At 52.5% G+C, this 19,690-nt stretch overlaps 3 protein-coding genes across 6 annotated transcripts; 2 read left to right on the top strand and 1 right to left on the bottom strand.

Moving 5' to 3' along the window:
- The first annotated feature begins 247 nt into the window (after window positions 1-247).
- On the top strand, window positions 248-2,209 carry NR2C2AP (nuclear receptor 2C2 associated protein). 2 transcript variants are annotated; one of them, XM_090290055.1, is made up of 6 exons: window positions 248-388; window positions 499-647; window positions 814-904; window positions 1,121-1,226; window positions 1,299-1,366; window positions 1,609-2,209. In XM_090290055.1, exons 2-6 carry the CDS (start codon window positions 610-612, stop codon window positions 1,723-1,725), a joined length of 420 nt encoding a protein of 139 aa, XP_090146181.1. In that variant the 5' UTR covers window positions 248-388; window positions 499-609; the 3' UTR covers window positions 1,726-2,209. The 2 variants fall into 2 exon arrangements, with proteins under 2 accessions (XP_090146181.1, XP_090146180.1); XM_090290054.1 differs by lacking the exon at window positions 1,609-2,209 and having other exon boundaries at window positions 248-339; window positions 1,299-1,573.
- On the bottom strand, window positions 1,781-6,974 carry RFXANK (regulatory factor X associated ankyrin containing protein). 3 transcript variants are annotated; one of them, XM_090290051.1, is made up of 10 exons: window positions 6,821-6,970; window positions 6,031-6,146; window positions 5,347-5,541; window positions 4,580-4,660; window positions 4,378-4,443; window positions 4,023-4,123; window positions 3,742-3,867; window positions 3,307-3,373; window positions 2,971-3,051; window positions 1,781-2,005 (listed from the first exon to the last, which is right to left on the bottom strand). In XM_090290051.1, exons 3-10 carry the CDS (start codon window positions 5,531-5,533, stop codon window positions 1,935-1,937), a joined length of 780 nt encoding a protein of 259 aa, XP_090146177.1. In that variant the 5' UTR covers window positions 5,534-5,541; window positions 6,031-6,146; window positions 6,821-6,970; the 3' UTR covers window positions 1,781-1,934. The 3 variants fall into 3 exon arrangements, with proteins under 3 accessions (XP_090146177.1, XP_090146178.1, XP_090146179.1); XM_090290052.1 differs by lacking the exon at window positions 6,821-6,970 and having other exon boundaries at window positions 6,031-6,207; XM_090290053.1 differs by lacking the exon at window positions 1,781-2,005 and having other exon boundaries at window positions 2,985-3,083; window positions 6,821-6,974.
- Window positions 6,693-12,815, top strand: BORCS8 (BLOC-1 related complex subunit 8). Its single transcript, XM_090290056.1, has 4 exons — window positions 6,693-7,053; window positions 8,693-8,805; window positions 9,255-9,319; window positions 11,621-12,815. Exons 1-4 carry the CDS (start codon window positions 7,017-7,019, stop codon window positions 11,733-11,735), a joined length of 330 nt encoding a protein of 109 aa, XP_090146182.1. The 5' UTR covers window positions 6,693-7,016; the 3' UTR covers window positions 11,736-12,815.
- Window positions 12,816-19,690: the final 6,875 nt, after the last annotated feature.

Raw genomic sequence — 19,690 nt, 5'->3', positions numbered from 1 at the left:
TGATTTTAGAGAGAGGGAAAGGGAGAGGCAGAGACAGAGAAACATCAATCAGTCCCCTCCCGTGCGCAACCCGACTAGGGATCGAACCCGCAACCTTTGATGTACGGGAGGACACTTTAACCAGCTGAACAATCCGACCAGGGCCACAGTTGCTTTTACGTGTCAGCCTTAACTCAAACACTGGACTAGGGCCCTTTAAGAGGCGGGCACAGAGGGGCGGGGCCACGCCAAACCCCGCCCTGGGAACCACGCGTGCGCGGCTTGAGTCACAATGCTCCTGAGCGTTGTGCACGGGGTTCCGGGTCTAGCTTTTGGTTTTCCCTTTCTAGAGAAATTGAGGTTCGGAGCCCGAGCGACTACCTGAAACCCACAGGACACCTAGCTTCGGGTCATTGGCAATTTCCCCTAAACCCCCAGTTTTTCCGGCAAGGGGTTCATCAAGGGGACATTTAGGGCTGGAGTGGGTGGGGCAGTGACGATTCTTGTCCGGTGTTGCAGGTAAGGACGTTCAAACTCTATAGAACAAGGTCTCGCTATTGTGGCTGTTGGCGCCGGGATTCGAATCCGAACTGAGCTCACCTCTGAGCCGTGAGGTCTTGCGGAACTGAAATGACCCAGTCTATGGTTTGTGCGGGAACAGTGAGCAGGTGAGGGCCCGGGGAGATAGGGACGGGCAGTGGCACTACCCTTCTCTTCTTGGGATTTGAGCTCTCTGTGGACAGAGCTCGGGGTTTGTGGAGCGAATGGTGAGGAGGGGGCAGGGCCCGTTGCTGGATTCAGTCCTTCTCCTCGCCGTAATTCTGATGCCTTCAGGGTTAGTTCGGTGCTGAATCGCAACACCCGGCAGTTTGGAAAGAAACACCTGTTTGACGAGGACGAGGAGACATGCTGGAACTCGGACCAGGTAAGGAACCTCCCTGAACCCTCCACCCATCGCGTGAATCAGATTTCAGAGGTCCAGGATGCCCTGAGGACTCCAGAACGCCACAGCTGGGCTCAGTCGCGTTGGTCAGGAGAGAACACGTGCTGAATCCTCTCGCCACCAATCAACTATGAAAGAGTGCATAGTACTGCTTTTGGCCTATAGTGACTGTGGGTCTGTTTCTCTGTCTGCTTCCAGGGCCCCTCCCAGTGGGTGATACTAGAGTTTCCCCAGCGCATCTGTGTCTCCCAGCTGCAGATCCAGTTTCAGGGGGGCTTCTCCAGTCGCAGGGGCTGCCTGGAAGGTACTGGAAGGCCCTGGAAGAGGGGGAGAGGGGGTTGGAGGGCTTCACAGCCTGCTCCTTTCCCTACTGCAGGTTCTCAGGGGAGTGAAGCTCTCAATAAGATAGTGGATTTCTACCCTGAGGACAACAACTCGATTCAGATATCCTGCCCTGGCCTCTGGAGTGGGGGTGGTCTGTGCCTCTGAAAGCTGCAGGCCCTGTGTACAACCCTGAGCACGTGGCCTCTAGGCCTGCACTATTTCATCTGTGAAATAGGCTGATGGTAACCTGTTCTGTGTGAGTCTCAGAAGGGCCCACAGCTTGGTATCTGAGTTGGAACTGGGTGGGGCTTGACAGACAGTTAAATGACAAACCACTTGTTTCCCTTGACTGCTGTGCTCACACCTTCCCTGTGCCGGCTGCTGAGGTGGACCAGCTAAAGGTAACGTTTGAGGACACCACTGACTTTTTTGGCCGTGTGGTGATCTACCACCTGCGAGTGCTCGGGGAGAAGATGTGAGGCCACCAGGCAGGCACCTCCTCTAGGAAACCCTTATGGAAGCACAGCAAAATCCTTCAAGTTCTGCACAGGTTTATTGATTTCTCTTGGGAAGCACTCCCTCCCACCATCTGTCCAGGAGCTGCCTTTGAAGCCACTTCTGGGTTCCCCCAACTCTGGGTTGACCATTTTGTTCCCTGAGTGTCTGAGTCCCTGGGGGCAGGTGGCCTTCACTCGGGGTCATCGGGCACCAGGTTACTCTGGAAGAGTTTGAGGATGTGGTTCTCGATCACCTGTTGCACTGGAAACAGGACAAGGAAAAGGTGGGCCATGAATGGAATTGCGGCTGCAGAGGCACAGACCTACCTGTCCCCTCCCTTCAGGGGTTGAGCTGGGGGGTTCTTTCCTGAGAACTGCACCCTCCCCTCTGAGACCTCTTCACACTGGGACATGGATGGAGGACCCACCTCATACATAGGAAAATCTACAACCCTCCCGGGACACAGCTAGCAAGACGGAGGCCCCTATCCCAGGAACCTCAATTTCCCCTAAGTTTACAAAAATGTGTTTGTAGAGGCATTTCAGAGTTACAAAAATATTCCTTACAAAATTGGAGAATTGTGATATTTATGAAAGGACAAGAAGGGCTATGAGCATTGATTTGTCTCAAAACAGAGGACTCCTTGAAGCAAGGAGAGGATATTTCCCAAGGCCTCAATCCCCCTGACCCCAGGGGGTTGGTTCTGTTAGGATCACCTTGTCTCATGGGTGATGAAGCAAAGAGAGAAGTGGGGAGTCAAACTGGAATCTCTGTTTACACCCACCTCCTGCCTCAGAGAAGGCGGCCTCTACAGCCCTGTGCACTGTAGCTGGTTTCCTTCTCTCTGGGTGTCCTCACCCTGCCAGGCCTCTGCATGTGCTATTTCTCCAGCCTGGACCAACCTTCCCTTGGGTTCCCAGGAAGTCCTCCCGGACCCCTATATATCCTGAGGTGGGGCCAGGACCTCCTCGGGGCCACTCAATGCCTTAGTGTCCCCCATCATGATCCCAGTCACTGACATATATTGACCTCCACCCCCAGCTCACAGGTAGCCCTCTGAGTACCAGGCCTAGCACGTGGCCAGGCCAGGTATATGGGGGCAGCCAATGTTTGTTGACACAAACTCTTGTTGCCAGCATCTGACATCCAAGAGGGATGCCCCATGTACCCTCTTTGGTCACCCCACCTACAGCAAGCTGTCACCGTCACATGTGTCTCAGGCTGACCTTTCCGATATCCCAGAGCCACAGCGAGGTCCATAGGGGTGTAGCCAGAGTCGGCCTCTGTGGTGAGATCAGCTCCTCGGGCTACAAAGCAGAGCAGGTGCTGCAAGGAGAGACTGGAAGCCCAGAATGGGGCACAGACTCTGGAGATCCAGTGACCCCTAATAATGCAACCCCAGGTCTGCTGATTGCCCATGTGGTCTTGGACAAGAGTCTGAGTTCTGAGAATGTGGCCAACAGAACCCCACCTCCAGGGTCCCAGAGGCCAGACCCTTCAGGATTCCTGCAGTGCTAGCTAGGGCTCTGGGCCCCCCAGGGCCAGCCTCTAATCCCACTCACCCAGCAAGGCCTCCACGCACTTCACATGGTTCCCACGCACAGCATACAGCAATGGTGTCCCTCCATTCTGTCGGGCAAGAGCAGTCAGCACTCTACTGGATTCTCACATCATCCAGCATCCTCCAATTGAACGTGGTTCCTTCTGTTTGTCCCCTGGCCCATCTAGCTCCTCCTTTGGGACTCAGCTTAGATGGCCCTCTTCCAGGTAGCCCTCCCTGACCTCACTTGGTTGTACAGGATGCCTTGGCTCTTATAGCTGCCTATATACCTGCCATCACAGCTACAACACAGCTGACTGTTTATGTGTCAGCTCACCACCACCCCTAAAAACTAGGAGCTCTGTGAGGCTTGGGGATGAGCCTGTCTTGTATTCTTAGCATCAAGAGCAGGCCTGGCACCCTGCAAGGATCCCAGGGCTAGCAGGTGGTGCCTCACCCAGTCATAGATGTTGACATCCACATCATGCTCGAGCAGCAGCCCCACAATGTCTGTGTAGCCACCTGTGCTGGCCAGTGATAGGGCACTCTCCCGCTCCTTGGCCAGGATGTGGGGGTCAGCACCCTGGGGGAAGCAGAGGTGGCAGTGACAGGAGGGGGCGCAGAGGAAGTGGCAATGGGAGGAATAGGAGAATCCCCTGGAATCCTGAGGTCCCGATGGCAGCCGAGACCTGGCCCACCCTCAAGTCCCTGGAAGCCCCCAGCTGGACAGGGACGCACCCACTCAAGCAAGAATCGGACGGTCTCAATCTCTCCAAAGGCGGAGGCCCAGATGAGGGGTGTGAAGCCACGCTCGTCCGGCTTGTTGATGAGGTTGTCGCCTGGCAGGAAGGGTTGGTACCACTGGGCTACACCCCTGCCCACTATCCCCCGAAAGCTGTGGGAGCGGGGAGTGGTTGGGCGAGCTGGGGTCAGATAGGGGGACGTGGATACAAACAAATGGCCACTGTACACACATGTAGACAAAGGCACACGCGGACACTCACAGGTCACGACAGCACCCACATGCACACACCAGCGCACACACAAGGTCAAACAAGAACAGCTATACCGGTGCATGGGTGTGAGCACATACCTTTCCTCAGCTGTTCCTTCAGCTGGCTCAGCTCTCCCTGGGCTGCAAGCTGGTGGATGGACAGGGCTGCGACCAGAGAGAGGCAGTGATCTCATCCGTCCCATCCCTACTCTGTGCCTTTGTTTACTTCCTGTCCCAAGTTGCTTTTCTTAGCCCTGCCACCCTGCTACCCCACACCCTATTGGGGACAGGGACCACTCACAGTCCAAGGCGGCCGGCAGGGCCGAGACCTCATTCCCCCGCTGCCGGTTGGTAAGGGTCGTGGAGTGCTTCAGGGAGCTGCCTGGTGGGAGAGAGGAAGGGTTCTGGGGCTTCAAGCCAGAGCATGCGGGCTTAGAGCTACCAGAGACTCAGTGCAACTCCCCCATCCACTCTCCACTGATGCTCCTGGAGCTGAGTCCTGAGAAGCTGCAAGCTGCAGGACTCACTGCCCATTTGGGGATGTCCCCAAAGACATCAACAGATTGTCTGAAAACCTGAAGAATTTGGAGAATCTTGCTCCTCAGAAAAGGCAACTCTCAGAGTACCCTGAGTGGGGTCCTGGGCCATGCCTGTCACCAGAGATGTTAAATAAGTTATGGGGCAAGGCCATTGGGTCTCCTGAAATACTGGCAGCTTGGGGGTCCTGCTGCTTGTGTGGAAGTCATGCCCCAGGTCTCTGAGAAGTGGCTCAGGTGAGGTTTCCTTCTGGGGTGATGGGAATGTTCTGGAAATATAGACAGAGGTTGGGGTTACACACACCGCTGTGAATGTACTTACAACCACTGAACTGTATGCAATTATGGTTGAAATGGTAACTTTAATGTTACGTGGGTTTTACCACAATAAAAATAAATAATCCCTCACTGGGTGGAGTGAGAAGAAATATATGTTCTAGATGCTGGGATATAAAGACAGGGGCCCCCATCTTGGGCCTGATATTCCACAGACTTTGCGTCTCAGAGGCTGGAGCCCAGGGCAAGTACCTACCCTGAGGTGAAGAGGCGCCAGCATCCGGTTCAGGATTCCCAGGCTCTGGGGTGCAGCTGAAGAGACTGAGCACCACTGTGTCTGAGCCATCCAGTGCCTCATCCCTGGAATCTTCAGGGTCCCCAAATTCTAGGGTGGGGGGCTGCTGAGTCAGACTGGGATCCTCTACAGGCTGGGAGGGCTCCATGGGGGAAGCTGGAAGCACCACAAGGGGAGAGATGACAATAATTATAGCTCGTTAAGTGGGCACCAACTTAATCCGCCTTGCACAGTGAGGGTGGGTAAACTCAAGCTCAGGGGGGAAATTAAATCATAATCCAGTTGCTTTTCAGGCCCACTCCTCCCCACTACTAGGACACCTACAACAGGCATTGCTTAAAAGCCTTGGTTCTGGGGTCAGCTATCTGGGTTGGAATACTTGCACTTACATGCTGTAAGAATTTGGGCACACGCCTTAATTACTCTGAACCTGTTTCCTCATTAATAAAACGGGGAAATGAGGTCTAAAAGAAGTCATGTTTATACATAGCTGAGCAGGGGGCCTGAAACATCGGCAGAGGTTAATAAACGTTTGCTGTAGTTATTTTTTGCAGGGTGGTCCCCATAATGACTGAGGGCTCAACAAAGATGTAATTGGTCCCATTCCACCCGCCCCTCCCAAGGTGATCCAGGAGGTCCACTCACCCCACGCCGCAAGCCCGGGTCCCCTAAAACTTGGAGGCCCAATTCAGAAACTTTTCTCCTCCAATTGATGCAGTGGGGAGCAAGCTGGAGCCTGAACCCGCAGCGACCCGGTTTTTCTGTCGGGACAGAGAGCAACTTGATACGCGACCACTACCCCCCACCCCAGAGCTTCCCCACTGCGCCTGCGCACCCCGCCCCTCAAAAGTACGGAAGGGCAGGAGCAGTAGAAACTGCTTCTGGCCCTTTAAGAGTTGGGGGAGGAGCGTGCTTTCCGCTGGGGGTGGGTTCCCCCCCCCCCGCATGGCAAGTGCGCCTGCGCGTTCTACTCCCCAATGCTCCGGAGGGGGCCCGGTAGGTCCGGGAAAATGGGTGGAGCCTCAGAGGGCTCAGGATCTCACTGCGCCAGTATTCACTCACCGCCCGCCCAGCTCCGCCCACAGGTTTTGGGGAGCCAGTAAACTCCAGTATCGGGCGGATAGGCAAGCCTTTCTCTCATCAGAGGGCGGTGGGGAGGAAGCAGGCGGGGCGTCCAGGATTTAAAGGGGCGACAACGCTGTCGTCCCCGTCTCTAACACTGTCCCTTCTGAGGTCTTGGGGGCTCATGAGCATATGCAGGGGTTTAATGGCAGCACTGGAGTATAAGGAGGCCGTTTATACGGCCCGAAGTGAGCAGTGTGTAAAGTGTTCCCCCAAATCATCCACCCCTGGAAAAGGAGGGTTCAGGAAGGGAGGACGCCCTGGCCCCTCCCCGCTTCGGTGTAGCTTCCGGGGGTCCTTGCTCCCTCCTCACCTGCCTTCTTGTGTTTCCCCTTCTCCAGTTTCTCACTCACGGCCCCTCTCCTGTCTAGGTAGAGACCGAAGAACAGGCCAGTTGGTACTGGAATTGTGGCAGGGCCAAGTTCGGTTTGGCAGGGGAACGTTTAGGTAGCTGTCACCACCTCTAGACTTCCGGTTCCGGTTCTCAGGTTTCACGGGCCGCTGTCGCAATGGAGGAACCCGAGATGCAGCTCAAGGGGAAGAAAGGTAATGCGAGGCTCCGGGGTGGACTGAGGGCCAGGAACTCGCGGAGGGGCAACCAGGCAGAGAGAGGGAGGAAGGGGCAAAGGCAGGGAGGGAGTGTGAAGGGCACAGACAGAATTGCCATCGAATCCTGGTGGCTATTGACTAGTTTTGAAACCTTCAGAAAGTCCCCGTGCCTCGGTTTTGTCATCTGTAAAATGGGGAGCAGAATCTTCCTCCCCTCACAGGGTTGTTGAGAACTCAATCACCTGATATTTGTACTGCATTGGAAGAAAGCTTGGGATACGGCAATCGTTGTGTATATTGTTGCCTTACAGATTTACTCATTTGTGTATATTTACGTTGACTCATCAAATATTTATAAAGCACATAGTTACAAATTACAAAATAACGCAAACTTTTTAAATTATGAAGTTTTTTGTTACTTAATTACACGTTATTTTTAGTAATTAGGTAGAAGGCACAAGTACATTTAATTCCACCTCTTTTGTAACAACACTGAGGTATAAGTTATTACATGCTCATTTTTGAAACGAGGAGGCCTAAGAAGGTAAAAGGTTCTATAATCTATACAGTTTGGAGGTGGCAGGCTGGGCCACTGAGCTGGACTAATTCACATTGGACAGACTCATGCACAACCTCCCTTGACTCCCAGACACACGAGGGTTCTCTGTCTTGCCAGCCACACTGCCCTGGGCAGTAGAATAGGTTCCATCTCTGTAGCAAACCTCAAGGGTGGGTACTGTTTTCATTGCATTTCTACAGATGAGGAAACTGAGGTTCAGAGAAGCCCCTACCCTCACGAATCCAAGCTTTAATTTTTTTCTGTAAACACGCAATCTAGTAAAGAACAGAATTTACGTATAAGAGAAATGAACAAGGTGTGGTTGAGAATGAGGGACATCTGATTAAGCTTGGTGACCAGGGAAGGCTTTGCTCATGAGGTGACATTTTAGCTAAGACAGGAGGGATGGAGAGAAGCCAGAGGGAAAAAGGGTGTGTCAGTGGCAGGAAGAACAGATTCAAAGGCCCTGTGGTGGCAAAGTGCTCAGAGCTGTGCTTTAATACAGTAGCTACCTACCGGTCACAGTATTTATTGATATTTAAATTAATTAACATTAGGTAAAGTTAAAAACTTACTTTCTGAGTCACATTAGTTGCATTCCAAGTACCCAGTAGCCATCTGTGGCTAGTGGCTACCATATTGGACAGTATAGATTATAGAACCTTTCAGTCATCTTAGAAAGTTCTTTTGGACAGTACAGGAGATTTCAAGTAACAGCCAGGAGGCCATTGTGCCTGGATGGAAGACGGAGGACAGAGGTCAACAGCAGGCAGAACACACAGGACCTTAGGGGGCTATGGTGAGGAAGACAGATTTTATTCTCTGGCTGATGGGAGCCATGGGAGGGTTCCAAGCAAGGGGGGGACATATTTGATGCGTTCATTAGGAGTTCACTCCATCTGTTGCGTGGAGATGGGACTGCTGTCAAGAGGGGAAGCAGGAAGGCCAGACACTCCTCACTGCTCTGATTGGACTTACAGATTGAGCAATAGGAGTCTTATGGTTTGTCTTTGTGTCTGTGCACCCTCTTCCCTTATTCTGCTGCCTTCCACCCCCTGCTGTCAATCCTGGACCCAGTTACAGACAAATTCACTGAAAGCGTCTACGTCCTGGCCAATGAGCCATCTGTGGCCCTATACCGGCTGCAGGAGCACGTGCGCCGCTCTCTGCCAGAGCTGGCCCAGCATAAGGTGAGTTGCATGCACCCCTGCCACCAACCCCTGCAGGGTCTGCACATCACAGGGCCTACTGGTAGAGCAGGGGCTGTTGAGGTAAGAGTCAAGGCTGGGCCACCAGCAAGGAGGCATGTGGTCACTGAGCAGGTTGGGGCCGTGGGTGGACAGATCTGGGGCAGTTTGGGAAGAAGGGGCAGCAGGCCTATATAGTTGTGACCTATATGATGAGAAGGAGGTAGCTGTGTGAAGACTGGAGGGAAGAGCATGCCAGGCAGAGGGAACAATAGATTCAAAGGCCCCAAGACATAGTAGACAAATGTTCACAGAAAGCCTGGACTTGTAAGGGAGAGGAGGGGGCTGGAGGAGGCCAGTCTCTGCAACCATGGTGATTAGGTGCTCAATCCTAGAGGCTGGGAGGATAGAGGTGGCAGCCTCTCCCCCTAACAGCCGCCCACCTCCCACAGGCAGACATGCAGCTATGGGAGGAGCAGAGCCAGGGAGCCATCTACACAGTGGAGTATGCCTGCAGGTGAGCACCCAGATTCGCCTCCTGCGCATTCAGAGGCTTCTCAGCCAGCTCCCTGGTGAGCCCTGTCCTGCTGAGCCCACCTGAGTGGGGAGGCATGTGGATCTCAACTCACCTGGCCACATAGCAAGTTCCAGCCTAGGCCTGCACTTCTCACTATTTGCTCAACCTCTGTGTGCTTCCAGCAAGCTTTTCTTCCCAGGGCTGGGCCCCTCCCCATCTGTCATCGGATGGTATAATAGGGATTGGGAAACATAAAATGTATCATCTTAGCCACTGTTAAGTGCACAGTTCAGTGGCATTAAGCACATTCACACTGCTGTACAACCATCACCACACTCCATCTCCAGAACTTTTCATCTTGCATAATTGAAACTCTGTCTCCATTAAAAACTAACTGCTCATCCCCACTCGCGCATCCCCTAGCACCACCATTCTACTTTCTGTTTCTATAATTTGACTACTCCAGGGACCTCACATTAGTGAAATCACACAGTATTTGTCTTTTTGTGTCTATCTTCTTTTGTTAAGCATAATGTCAGGGTTCATCCATATTGTAGTATGTGTTGGAATTTTATTTTTAAGGCTGAGCAAAATTCCACATTTTGTTTTTCCATTCATTTGTCAATGGGCATTTGGGTTGCTTCCATGTTTTAGCTATTGTCAATAATACTGCTGTGGGTGTACCATTTATTTTGTTTGGTTAATTTTCTGTAAATCTTCAGATTGATTTTTTACCCCAAGGGGAAAGATGCCTGAGGGTGAAAAGCAGTAGTTGGTGTTTCTTTGCATTATGGCAGCTTTGCTGACCTTGTCTCCTGTGCTTCTGTTGGTTCCCCCAACTGTATTTAATGCCCTGGCTTGTTCCAGTTGCCTTGGGAGTTTGGTCACTTTATTTAGAAGTGTCATTTGCCCCTGACACGACCTGTGGCACCTCTCATCTGTGGCACCATGGGTTTGCTTGCCTGTTTCTGTCGTGTGGGTGTGTGGTGAAGGTTCCTTGACAGGAAGCCCTGCTGCCAGGGCCACTGAGCTGAGTGTTCTGCTATCAGCAGTCCTAGCCCCTCTACTGGGACAGGAGGTGATTTGGACAAATGGTGTTTTCCTGAGGATGTTGGTTGCAGACACCCTCCTTAGCTCAAGGAAGAGTAGGAAAGAAATCAGACTTTCTCTGGGCTGCCGAACAGTTCCCCAACAGCTGTCACCTCATCAGCAAGGTCCACGCTAAAGGAAGAGTGTACCAAAGTCTATTTTCTCCTGGTTCCTCCAGCTGCACTATTCAACTCAGGAGCTGGGGACACCAGAGCTGCACACTTAAATATTAATGCATTAAAATGAAATAAAATGAAAGATTCAGCTGCTCATTCTCTCTAACCACATTACAAGTGCTGAGCAACTATCTCAGTGGATAGAGAAAGTGTCTCTTAAATCCTAGAAAATTTCATTGGGCCACGTGTGCCCTGATCTGTGAGTGCTTCTCTTTACTGAGATGTGAATTTCTCTAATGCTAAAAGAACACGTTTCCTTTATGGACATGAAAGAATCCTTGGCTTTTAGTTGTTTGAAATGCTTTATGCTGTGTTAACAGTTGGTGCAAAATCGAAAGATATTAAATTGGGGTAAACTATTGAGTAGTAAGCTTATATTAGTGAGTTTTCTAATCAAGCTGGGCAATCAAATGCTAGAAAAGCCCACTGCACTTGGTGGTGCAAGAGGAACCAGTTAACAGTGGGCGACAGCAAGTGCTCCTCCCTTTGATCTCATGGCCATTTCCAAGCAAATCCCTGACTGATAATAAATAGAAGTGATTTTTCTTTTTCTTTAAGAGAAAGACTTTAAAAGAGCACTTTTACTTTTACTGCAGATGTTTCACAAGCGACTTTCTGGCATTAGCAAGGCCTCACGCAGCTTGGTAAATGTTTTCCTGTAGTGCCGTTGAAAGAGACATTTTCATTAGACATTCAACAGTGTGGTGCCAACAGGAGAGCTGAGCTTTGTAGCAGTGCCCCCTAATGGTGATGAGGTATCCTGCTTCCGTCTAAACTCACCTCCAGAGCTGTTCAGTTTTGATAGAGGCCATCTTTACATGCTTATAGAACATCCTTCAGAACATTAGATGGCCTTGCAGCGGGGATTGTCACCGAGTGCTCTGTCGCCTAATGTATTCTAAACTTTCAGGAAAATCTAATTTCTGAGTTCATGATGAGCCCTCAGGGCAACCCACAGAATCCCCCAAGTAGCTGGTGAGCTTCAGTTGATGGGTGAGGCAGGGTGGTGCCTACTGGGTCTGTCCTCCCATTATAGTGCCGTGAAGAACCTTGTCGACAGCAGCGTCTACTTCCGCAGTGTGGAGGGCCTCCTCAAACAGGCCATCAACATCCGGGACCACATGAACGCCGTCACCCAGAGCCACAGGTAGCTCCTGGGACCACAGGCCCCTGCTGCTCTCAGCCTCCTCACTGTAAGGACCTTTGCCACTCAGCCAGAACTGCTGCTTATTGCTCTTTGGACAGCTCCCTTTCTTCATCTCAAGATGTCTGGTGGCTTCCTCTTGTCCTTTGGTGTCTGCGGCAGGGGGGTTCAGTCACTCAATACCCAGATCCTGAGCTCTGCTGTATTCCCGGTCCTGGGCTGGGTGCTGGGGACAGGGAGGTGAACAGGACAGGCATGTTTGTGGTCACAGCAACTAGATACACATGGAACAGAGCAGGCCATTTTAGACATGTACAAAGGAAAAAAGGGAATGTGGGGCCTCTCTGATGAGTCGGAGGGGTTGGAGCAGAAGCCTGAAAGACTAGCTTATGGAAATGACCTGGGATGATGTTCCAGGTGGGACAGTGGTGAGGGCAGAGGCCCTGTGGCTGGGGAGCTAGGTCTGTTGAAGGAACATCTTGGGGACAGGTGTGGCTGCAGTGGGTGAGCAAGGGGGAGAAGGGGTCAGGGAGGTGGGCAGCAGGGAGAGCTCCCAGAGCTAGAGGAAGCTTTGAGCTAAAGACCAGATGGTCTAAAAATGAAAAGCACTTACAATCCTTGGACACTGGGGAGAGTTTTGGGGGAAGGAGTGCTTTTTGTTTTTGTTTTCATTATAACTTAATAAATGTGTTTGAACATACACATTCTGTAAGTCGTAACTCTACATTGAGATGTGTCTGGCTCCTGCAGTTTGGGGGTCTGGCCTGCCTGTCCCCCACCATGTATTTAGAAAGAAGAAAACCTCTGTGTTGTTCTATCTGAGAACTAAGACTAAGAACTAATTATTAAAAACAAAAGCCTTGCCCTAACTGGTGTGGCTCAGTGGATTGGACATCATCCCGCAAACCAGAAGGTCACCAGTTTGATTCCTGGTCAGGGCACATGCCTCAGTTGTGGGCCAGGTCTCCAGTTGGGGGCATTGCAAAACCAATCCATGTTTCTCTTGCATATTGATGTTTCTCTCCCTCTCTTTCTCCCTCCCTTACCCTCTCTAAAAATCAAATAAAATCTCTTTTTTTAAAGCCTTGCAGATGTGTAAAAATATATGTGCAACAGTTTTCCCTGTGAGGGTAGCATGCAAGGGTTTACCGGGGTTCATTTGCATTAAATAACTGTCTGGCTTTGGTTGCTCTGCTGCGGGTTTGGTGATAACATCACCAGAGTCGACTCTGTAAATTGCCTTGCACAGCATCCTGCTTACAGTAGAGCCTCAAAAAAGTAATAGCTTTTAGTTTGAACTCATGGTTTCCCAAGTGCTTTCAAATGCTCTGCTTGTGCCTGCTGTTGTGAAAATGCAAGGTGCTTCTGAAAGCCTCCAGGTGCTGCTAACACCTCTTTGCAAGCCCTGTGGGTTTGAAATACACAGACATGCATGAGTTTCAGCCCTGACCTCAGAAGCTGGTGACTGGTCCCATTTTTACAGAGGACGCCCTGAAGGCTCAGGCCAGGGGTTTTGGGAGGGTGACCTGAACACACACTCCAGCGTAGCTGAGCAGGCCTAATGGCCTCTGACTTTGGCCTCATGGATATTGCACGTGTTTTATTCCAGCCCTAAGGAGTTGCCCCCGCCTCCTCAGCCTGAGCCCTGAAGAGACTTTCAGGGCTTTGGCTCCCTCCAGCCAGGTCAGTGCTGAATGAACAGGGGCCTTCCTGTACTCCATGCCCTGAACTAACCCACCCTTTTGTTGTCCAAGAAGAGACCTGCCTGCCATCTAATCACTCAGGCTTGTAGGATGGTTTGGTCAGTGGGAGGTTGCAGGGTGGGGGTGGGGGGACCTTGTGCCCTCTGCTGCTCAGGGTGATTGTCAACCCATCATCCTCATGCTCTCTCTGCCATCTTCCTGCCCCTAATTCAGGCCATAGGCCTTATCCCAATCCCAAGGACTCCTCCAAGGTAGAGGGAGCATCCCACATTTCCCGGCCCTGCCACATGCCAGCTGCTTGCTGTACTTACACACTTTCTCTCAGACAGCCTGGCATGGCGGTTACCACCCAGCTCTGAACTCCTCACTCCAATGATGACCTGCTGAGAGACCCTGAGCAAGTTCCTTCCTTCTCTGGTGTCTGCTTTTCCCTTCTGTGGAAGTGACTCATCAGGTGGCAGAGAACGCGCTACTGCAGACGATGATGTGTGGTGTAGCAGTCAGCTGCTGTGTGACAAACTAGCCCAAAATTTAGTGGCTTAACAGCACCCAATTTAATTGCTCATGACTGTGATTTGAGCTGGGCTCAGCTGGGGGCCATTTGTGTGGCACCATCAGAGTTCCATGGGGCCAATAGTCAGGGGTAGCTTCACACATCTGACCCTTGACTGGTGCTGTTGGCTGCAGGGGGTCCACTTCTCAACCTCCATGTGGCCACTCCAGCAGGCCAGCTTGGGCTTCTGGTGGCTGGGCACCAAGAGGGCAGTCCCAGTGCACTTGGGCTCATCCAACTTTTACTTGCTTCACGTTTGCATTTGCAGATGTCCCGCTGGCCAAGGCCAGCCATGTGGCCAGGCTCAGAATCAGATGGTAGAGAATTGTAGGAGGGCATCTATACTGGGAGGTGTGGAGGTGTGAGGAGAGCGTGGCACCTAGACAGGCCTGGTATATTGTTGTTTTGTGCCCATGCAGGACAGACCCTGGCCAATCAGAAGCACCCAAGGTACTTACTGAGCCCCTGGCTTGTGTAGCTCTCAGAGCCTTTGCCCATCTGCTGTGATGGTGGTCTGTACCATGGGGGCCCTCTCTGAGGGTTGTGGACACATGGACAGAGAACCTACGGCCCCTAGAGCAGCAGCCCTCAGAGCTGAGAGGCAGCAGAGTTCACACATGTGCAGTCACAGAGCACAGAGCACTAGCCAAGTTCCAGGCTTAGCTGTGGGCCTGGGGTGGTGAGCAATCCCATGGGCTCTGGGGTTGCTTGAAGGATATCTCGGAGGGGCTGCTGAGGTATCTCCCTGTCCCATCCCCTGTGCCTTGGTCCCTCCCACCCTTATACCTCAAGGACACTGCCCTGATGCACTGCCCACACCCTGAGTAATCTGCTGTCCCTCTGCTGCTGTACCCTTGCTGACAAAACACTCTATGCTCTTCCTGATCCCACCTTTGTCCCTACAGACCCCGCTCTGCTCTTCCCCAGAACAGCCACCCAACTTCCCCTCTCAGAACCTCCATTCCCTCCCCGCACCCCCCACTGAGCTGCTCCCCCTGGGGTCATTGGTGACTTTCAGCGAGTCAAGTTCTCGGCCTCCCCGAGCCTCTTTCTTCACTTGCCTCTGCCAGGGTCCTACATACAGCTTCATTTTACATAAGAGGAAACTGAGGCTCAGGTGGGCAAGGCAGGGTCACCACTCAGACCAAAAGTGCAGAGTCACCTACACCACCAGTGCCCCTGACCCCATCAGGCTCATGCCTCAGGTGCCACCTCATTGGGGTTGCCTTGAAGCCTTGGGTGCCTCTCAGAGCTCCTTGTCCTGACCCTTGTCCTTCATCCACCAGCCTGACCAGAGTTGGACCCTTAGACACAACCTTGTGTGACCTATCAGGGACCAAAGACTAAGCAAGTGTGGCCGGCACAGTCATCCCACTCTGGCCCCTAGCCTCCTGAGATGAGGTTTTGTTGCCCTTGGACTCCTACCCCATATTAGCCATGTCCCCTCGGACCAGTAACTGCCACTGTGTTAATCCCCATTGATATGCGGTGAATGGGGTTTTGCAAACAGTCATCTTTCATCTTTAAACAGTCCTATAAGGCAGATGTCACCCTATAAGGCAGATGGGGAAAGAGAGGCTCTGAGAGATGGTGTGACTTGTACAAGGTCACACAGCTAGAGGAAGCAGCCCCCTGCCTGGTTTAGTACCACTCTGCCTCTGACATGCTGCGTGACATGGGGCCTAGAACTGGCCCTCTCTGGTTCTCCCTTTCTCCATCTGGACAAGGAAGGCTGGACTGGACCTTCTGTACATGCTGAGCTGGACATTCATGGACCTGCCTGCCTGGCCTGCATTCTGCCTCAAGCAGAAACACCCATCCTGGGCTTAGGCCATATGGAGAAGCTACCATGGGGCCCTGGATCCAGCTGTACCTGACACTAATTCCTAAATTACTGTACTTGCCAAAATTGCTTTGAGTCTGTGTCTGCTGACTACAGAAGAGCCCACACTGATCCCTTAAAATTCTAGACCTGGGAAGCCATGACCCATGGTCTGTACACCTCCAAGGCCAGCTGTGTTGCCAACACAGTCTCCTGCAAAATGTGTCAGGAAGATCACAATAGAGTGGTTTGGGGTCCCAGGTCCACTGCTCTGGGACAATCCCCCCATACTTCCCTTGGCACTGTGGGTGGTTGGGAGAGAAGCGTGGCAAGGGCCAGCAAAAACCTAGGGGACAGCCAGAGGGTTCCGGTGGTGTATCAGTTCTGTGGAGGACCCTGAGGGCCTGGGAGAAGGTTTAAGGGCACAGGAGGTGTCAAGGAAGGACCACCTCCCACTGCCAGGAAATGAGAGTCAGCCCTCTCTTTCCCCTCCTAGGGTGTATTGGTGGGTCTCTGTGCTGCTCTTCTGCCTCCCCATTGCCCCAGCTCAGTTTGAGGTCCATTCCATTGAGGTCCTGACTGGTGTGTGGCCCCTACAGAGTCACTCTTCTCGCCTGCTCTGAAAGTACCTCAAATTGTCTCTCCTGCCTGTCTACCATGCAATCATTTATCCAGCAAATATTGACTGTCCTCTGTGTGCCAGGCCCTGCCTGCCCAGGGGATGATGCCCTGGTGAGCAAGACAGTCCAGCCCTGGTCCCAGGGCTCAGAACTGTGGGACAGAAAGGCAGCTAAGTGAGGTAACTGCATATATCCCAAGGGCGCTTTGGGATAGCAGGGGGGCAGCAGGGCTCCCCACTACCCACAGCCCCTGGACGCAACCTCAGCCAGAGACTAATAGTCTCTCAAAGAGTTCTGTGCAGGACTCTGGCCTATCAGATCTCCCACACTGATTCCAAGGGCGCGCAGGGGAAGGAGTGGTGGTGGTGGTGGTGGTTGAGGGAGCCTGGTAATTTGCATCTCATTTGCATGACCATCTTGTCCTTCACACTCGCGAACGCCCCATCCTAGCCAGCCACCAGGGGGCACAAGAGGCAAAGGCTTGGTCAGGCACTCGGCTTCCAAAGGGCCATTGTCCTCAGTCCTGGTTGATCACAGTGGATGCATTGTGATTCTTAATCCCTTTTCTCCCCATAGGTCCTCGATTCCATTTTTCAGAGAGCGAACTAAGTCTCCTTAGGCTGGACTACTCATCAAGATCTCGCATCTGCCCCCACGCATCCCTAGACACATGCCGAAGGTCCGCCCCCCCACCCCGCCCTCCGCCGCCCCTCCCCGGGAAGGTTGACATTCCAGCTCAGTAGGACTTGCTCCCAACAGAGTCCCAGAGATGGGAGGGCAGCTGGGAAAGAAGCAGTGAGCTCCCCATGTCTCAGAGCAGGAGTCTAGCACCCGTGAGTGTGAGGGTGATCTGGAAGGGATCCCAAGACTGGTGAAGTGTGGCTTCTCCACCCACTCCCATTCTTGCCTTGCTGAAGTCTCCTTCAGATCTTTGGATAGGGTACAAGGAAGGAGGCCCAGGAGGACAGCAGTGCCCCAGGTTGGTCCACTGTGGTCAAGGCGGGAATCAGACTTGAGCTTGGCTTTTTGTCCTTATTTCCTAATTCAAGTCATGGTATTATATCAATTCTGCTCTGAGGGTCCTGTCCCTGGTAAGTCCCTTCCTAGCTCTGCCATATCCCCCAGTGAGGGCTCTGCATGCCCCAAACTTGGTCCCAATGCTCCTCCACCACTCATACCCTCTCCCAGGCTCTCCAGTTCCACAAGAAACCCATGGAAATGCCCCTTTGGTGTTGTGACACACTGGGCCTGGCCCCAAGGAAGCATCCCCAAACCCTTGCATCAGCACTGAACTAGGGGTAGAAGAACTCCAAATGGGGGAGGGTGAGAGAAGGCTTTTGGAGAAGGGGGAATTGAAGGTGGACCTTAAAATGCTCCCCTGCAGAAGGAGAGGCTGCTATTGTACCCACCTTGTCATATGAATAAATAGGCTCAGAGGGGTGGAGTGACTGGCCTGAGGTCACACAGTGAGTAGACATTGGAGCTGGGATGGGGATCCAGGGATTTTTAATTGAAGGCCCTATATACTGGACCACAATGTCCTTGCCATGGAAAGACTTTCAAAGAAGAAGGGGACTTGGGGGCACAGCTTCACCTCACCATCCTCCCACCCATCTCCCCCATCTTCGGATCCCTCACCTCTGACCCTTTTCACCCCTTTCTCCCTGCAACCCTCCCTTCCACCCTCCAACATCTTACTCCAATGACTAAGGTGTCTCCTCATCTGAGAAGACTGAGGTCAAGAATCTTGACTGTCTCAATGGGGGGCAAGGGTCCACAAAGAGTGACACAGCCAGTGATGGGGAGAGTATAGGAGGAGAGTATAGGATAGGAACAGGAGCAAGGGGTAAAAGGAGGGGCCATTATAGGAACTAGGATGTGGATGATAGAAGATGGAGTGGGGGTGCAGGAACAAAGGAGGGAGCCCTAGTAATGGGAGGGGCAAGAGGTGGGTCCTGCCCTTTCCACCATGCCCCTACTGCTCCCAGAGCTGCTCCAGCTGCTGCCCTTATGTAACCAGAGCCTGCCTGTTGCATCAGAAACAGCAGGCTGCTACAGGTAAACAGAGTGGCCCTTGGGGGGGGGGGGCGGGGCTGGGGCTCCCCAGCTACCTCCATACTCCCCAAGCCTTGTTCTGAACCTTGGAGTCAAAGCAGAAGCCCCCCAGACTGGCCTGGGTCCTGGTGTGTCTTTGGGATACCTGAGTATCTGGCATTGGACATTGAGGTGCAGTGGCAGCAGGGATGGGGAAGGCAGAACCCCTGATCCCCACCTTATGACACAGCGTGAACCCTGGTTTTTATGTCCAAAGAGAAATCTGTGCCCAGGCTAGGAGTTCAAACTGCCCATGTCATAGATGGGTAAACTGAGTCATGGAAAGATGTACAAGCCTGTTCCCTGCCTTAGTGTCCCCCACAAATGATATCTCTACATGCTCACACTTGAGTACAGGGGTACAGCCCTCTTCCGTTGCCTTCTGAGAAGGTGGACATCAGGCAGCCATATAACCCACCTGCATCCCACCTTCATCTTGCCTCAAATTGACCACTTCCTCTCCATCTCCCAGCCTCTCCCTGGGCTCCCAGCTCCATCTAATCCTGCTCTGGCTTTATCTCCCTCATCTCTCCCACCAAATAACACTCTGCACTCTTCCTCTGCAACTTTGCAAGGGCTGTTCCCCCTTGAAAAACACTTTTGCCAGTGTCAAACTCCTTCTCAGGCTTCAAGGCCCAGTATAAATTGTTCCCTTTTCTAGGAAGGCCTTCCTGACATCTTTGGCCCAGTCCTGACCCCAAGGGCCTGGAGGAGTGTGTGGCAGCTGCTCTGCCTCCTTCAGACTGGGGACTTCTCCAGATTACCCAGTCCACCATTATCTTCATCCTGTAAGTCTTTTCATACTGACTCACTCACCTCTGGACCTGGCTGGGCAGTACTGGGATCCCAGGGAAAATGTGCATTTAGAGGTCTCAGCCTGGGCCCCTGTCAGCTGACCTTTGGAGTGGAGGAGAGCGCGCAGCACTAGAGGGATCTGTCACCCTCCTGTAGATGGGTGAGGTCACAGAGATGACTCCAGAACCCCTTTCTGCAGTCCCTTCTTTTGGGTTAGAGTAAGGGTCAGTGTTGGCTTTAAGAAGGGCTTCGTTTCTGGGGCCACCAGGGGCGGATTTATATTTCACTCAGGACGGAGTAAGTCCAGTGTCGGGGCTGGCTGTGATTAGAGACAGGGTCCAAATTAGGGGCAGTGTCATAGTAAGGTCAGGGGAG

This window comes from Furipterus horrens, unplaced genomic scaffold, assembly GCF_987537825.1.
Source record: "Furipterus horrens unplaced genomic scaffold, mFurHor1.1.pri manual_scaffold_10, whole genome shotgun sequence".
In the NCBI taxonomy this organism is placed as follows: Eukaryota; Metazoa; Chordata; class Mammalia; order Chiroptera; family Furipteridae; genus Furipterus; species Furipterus horrens.
The sequence above is the reverse complement of the archived record's forward strand: the minus strand, read 5'-3'. Positions and strand labels throughout refer to the sequence as shown.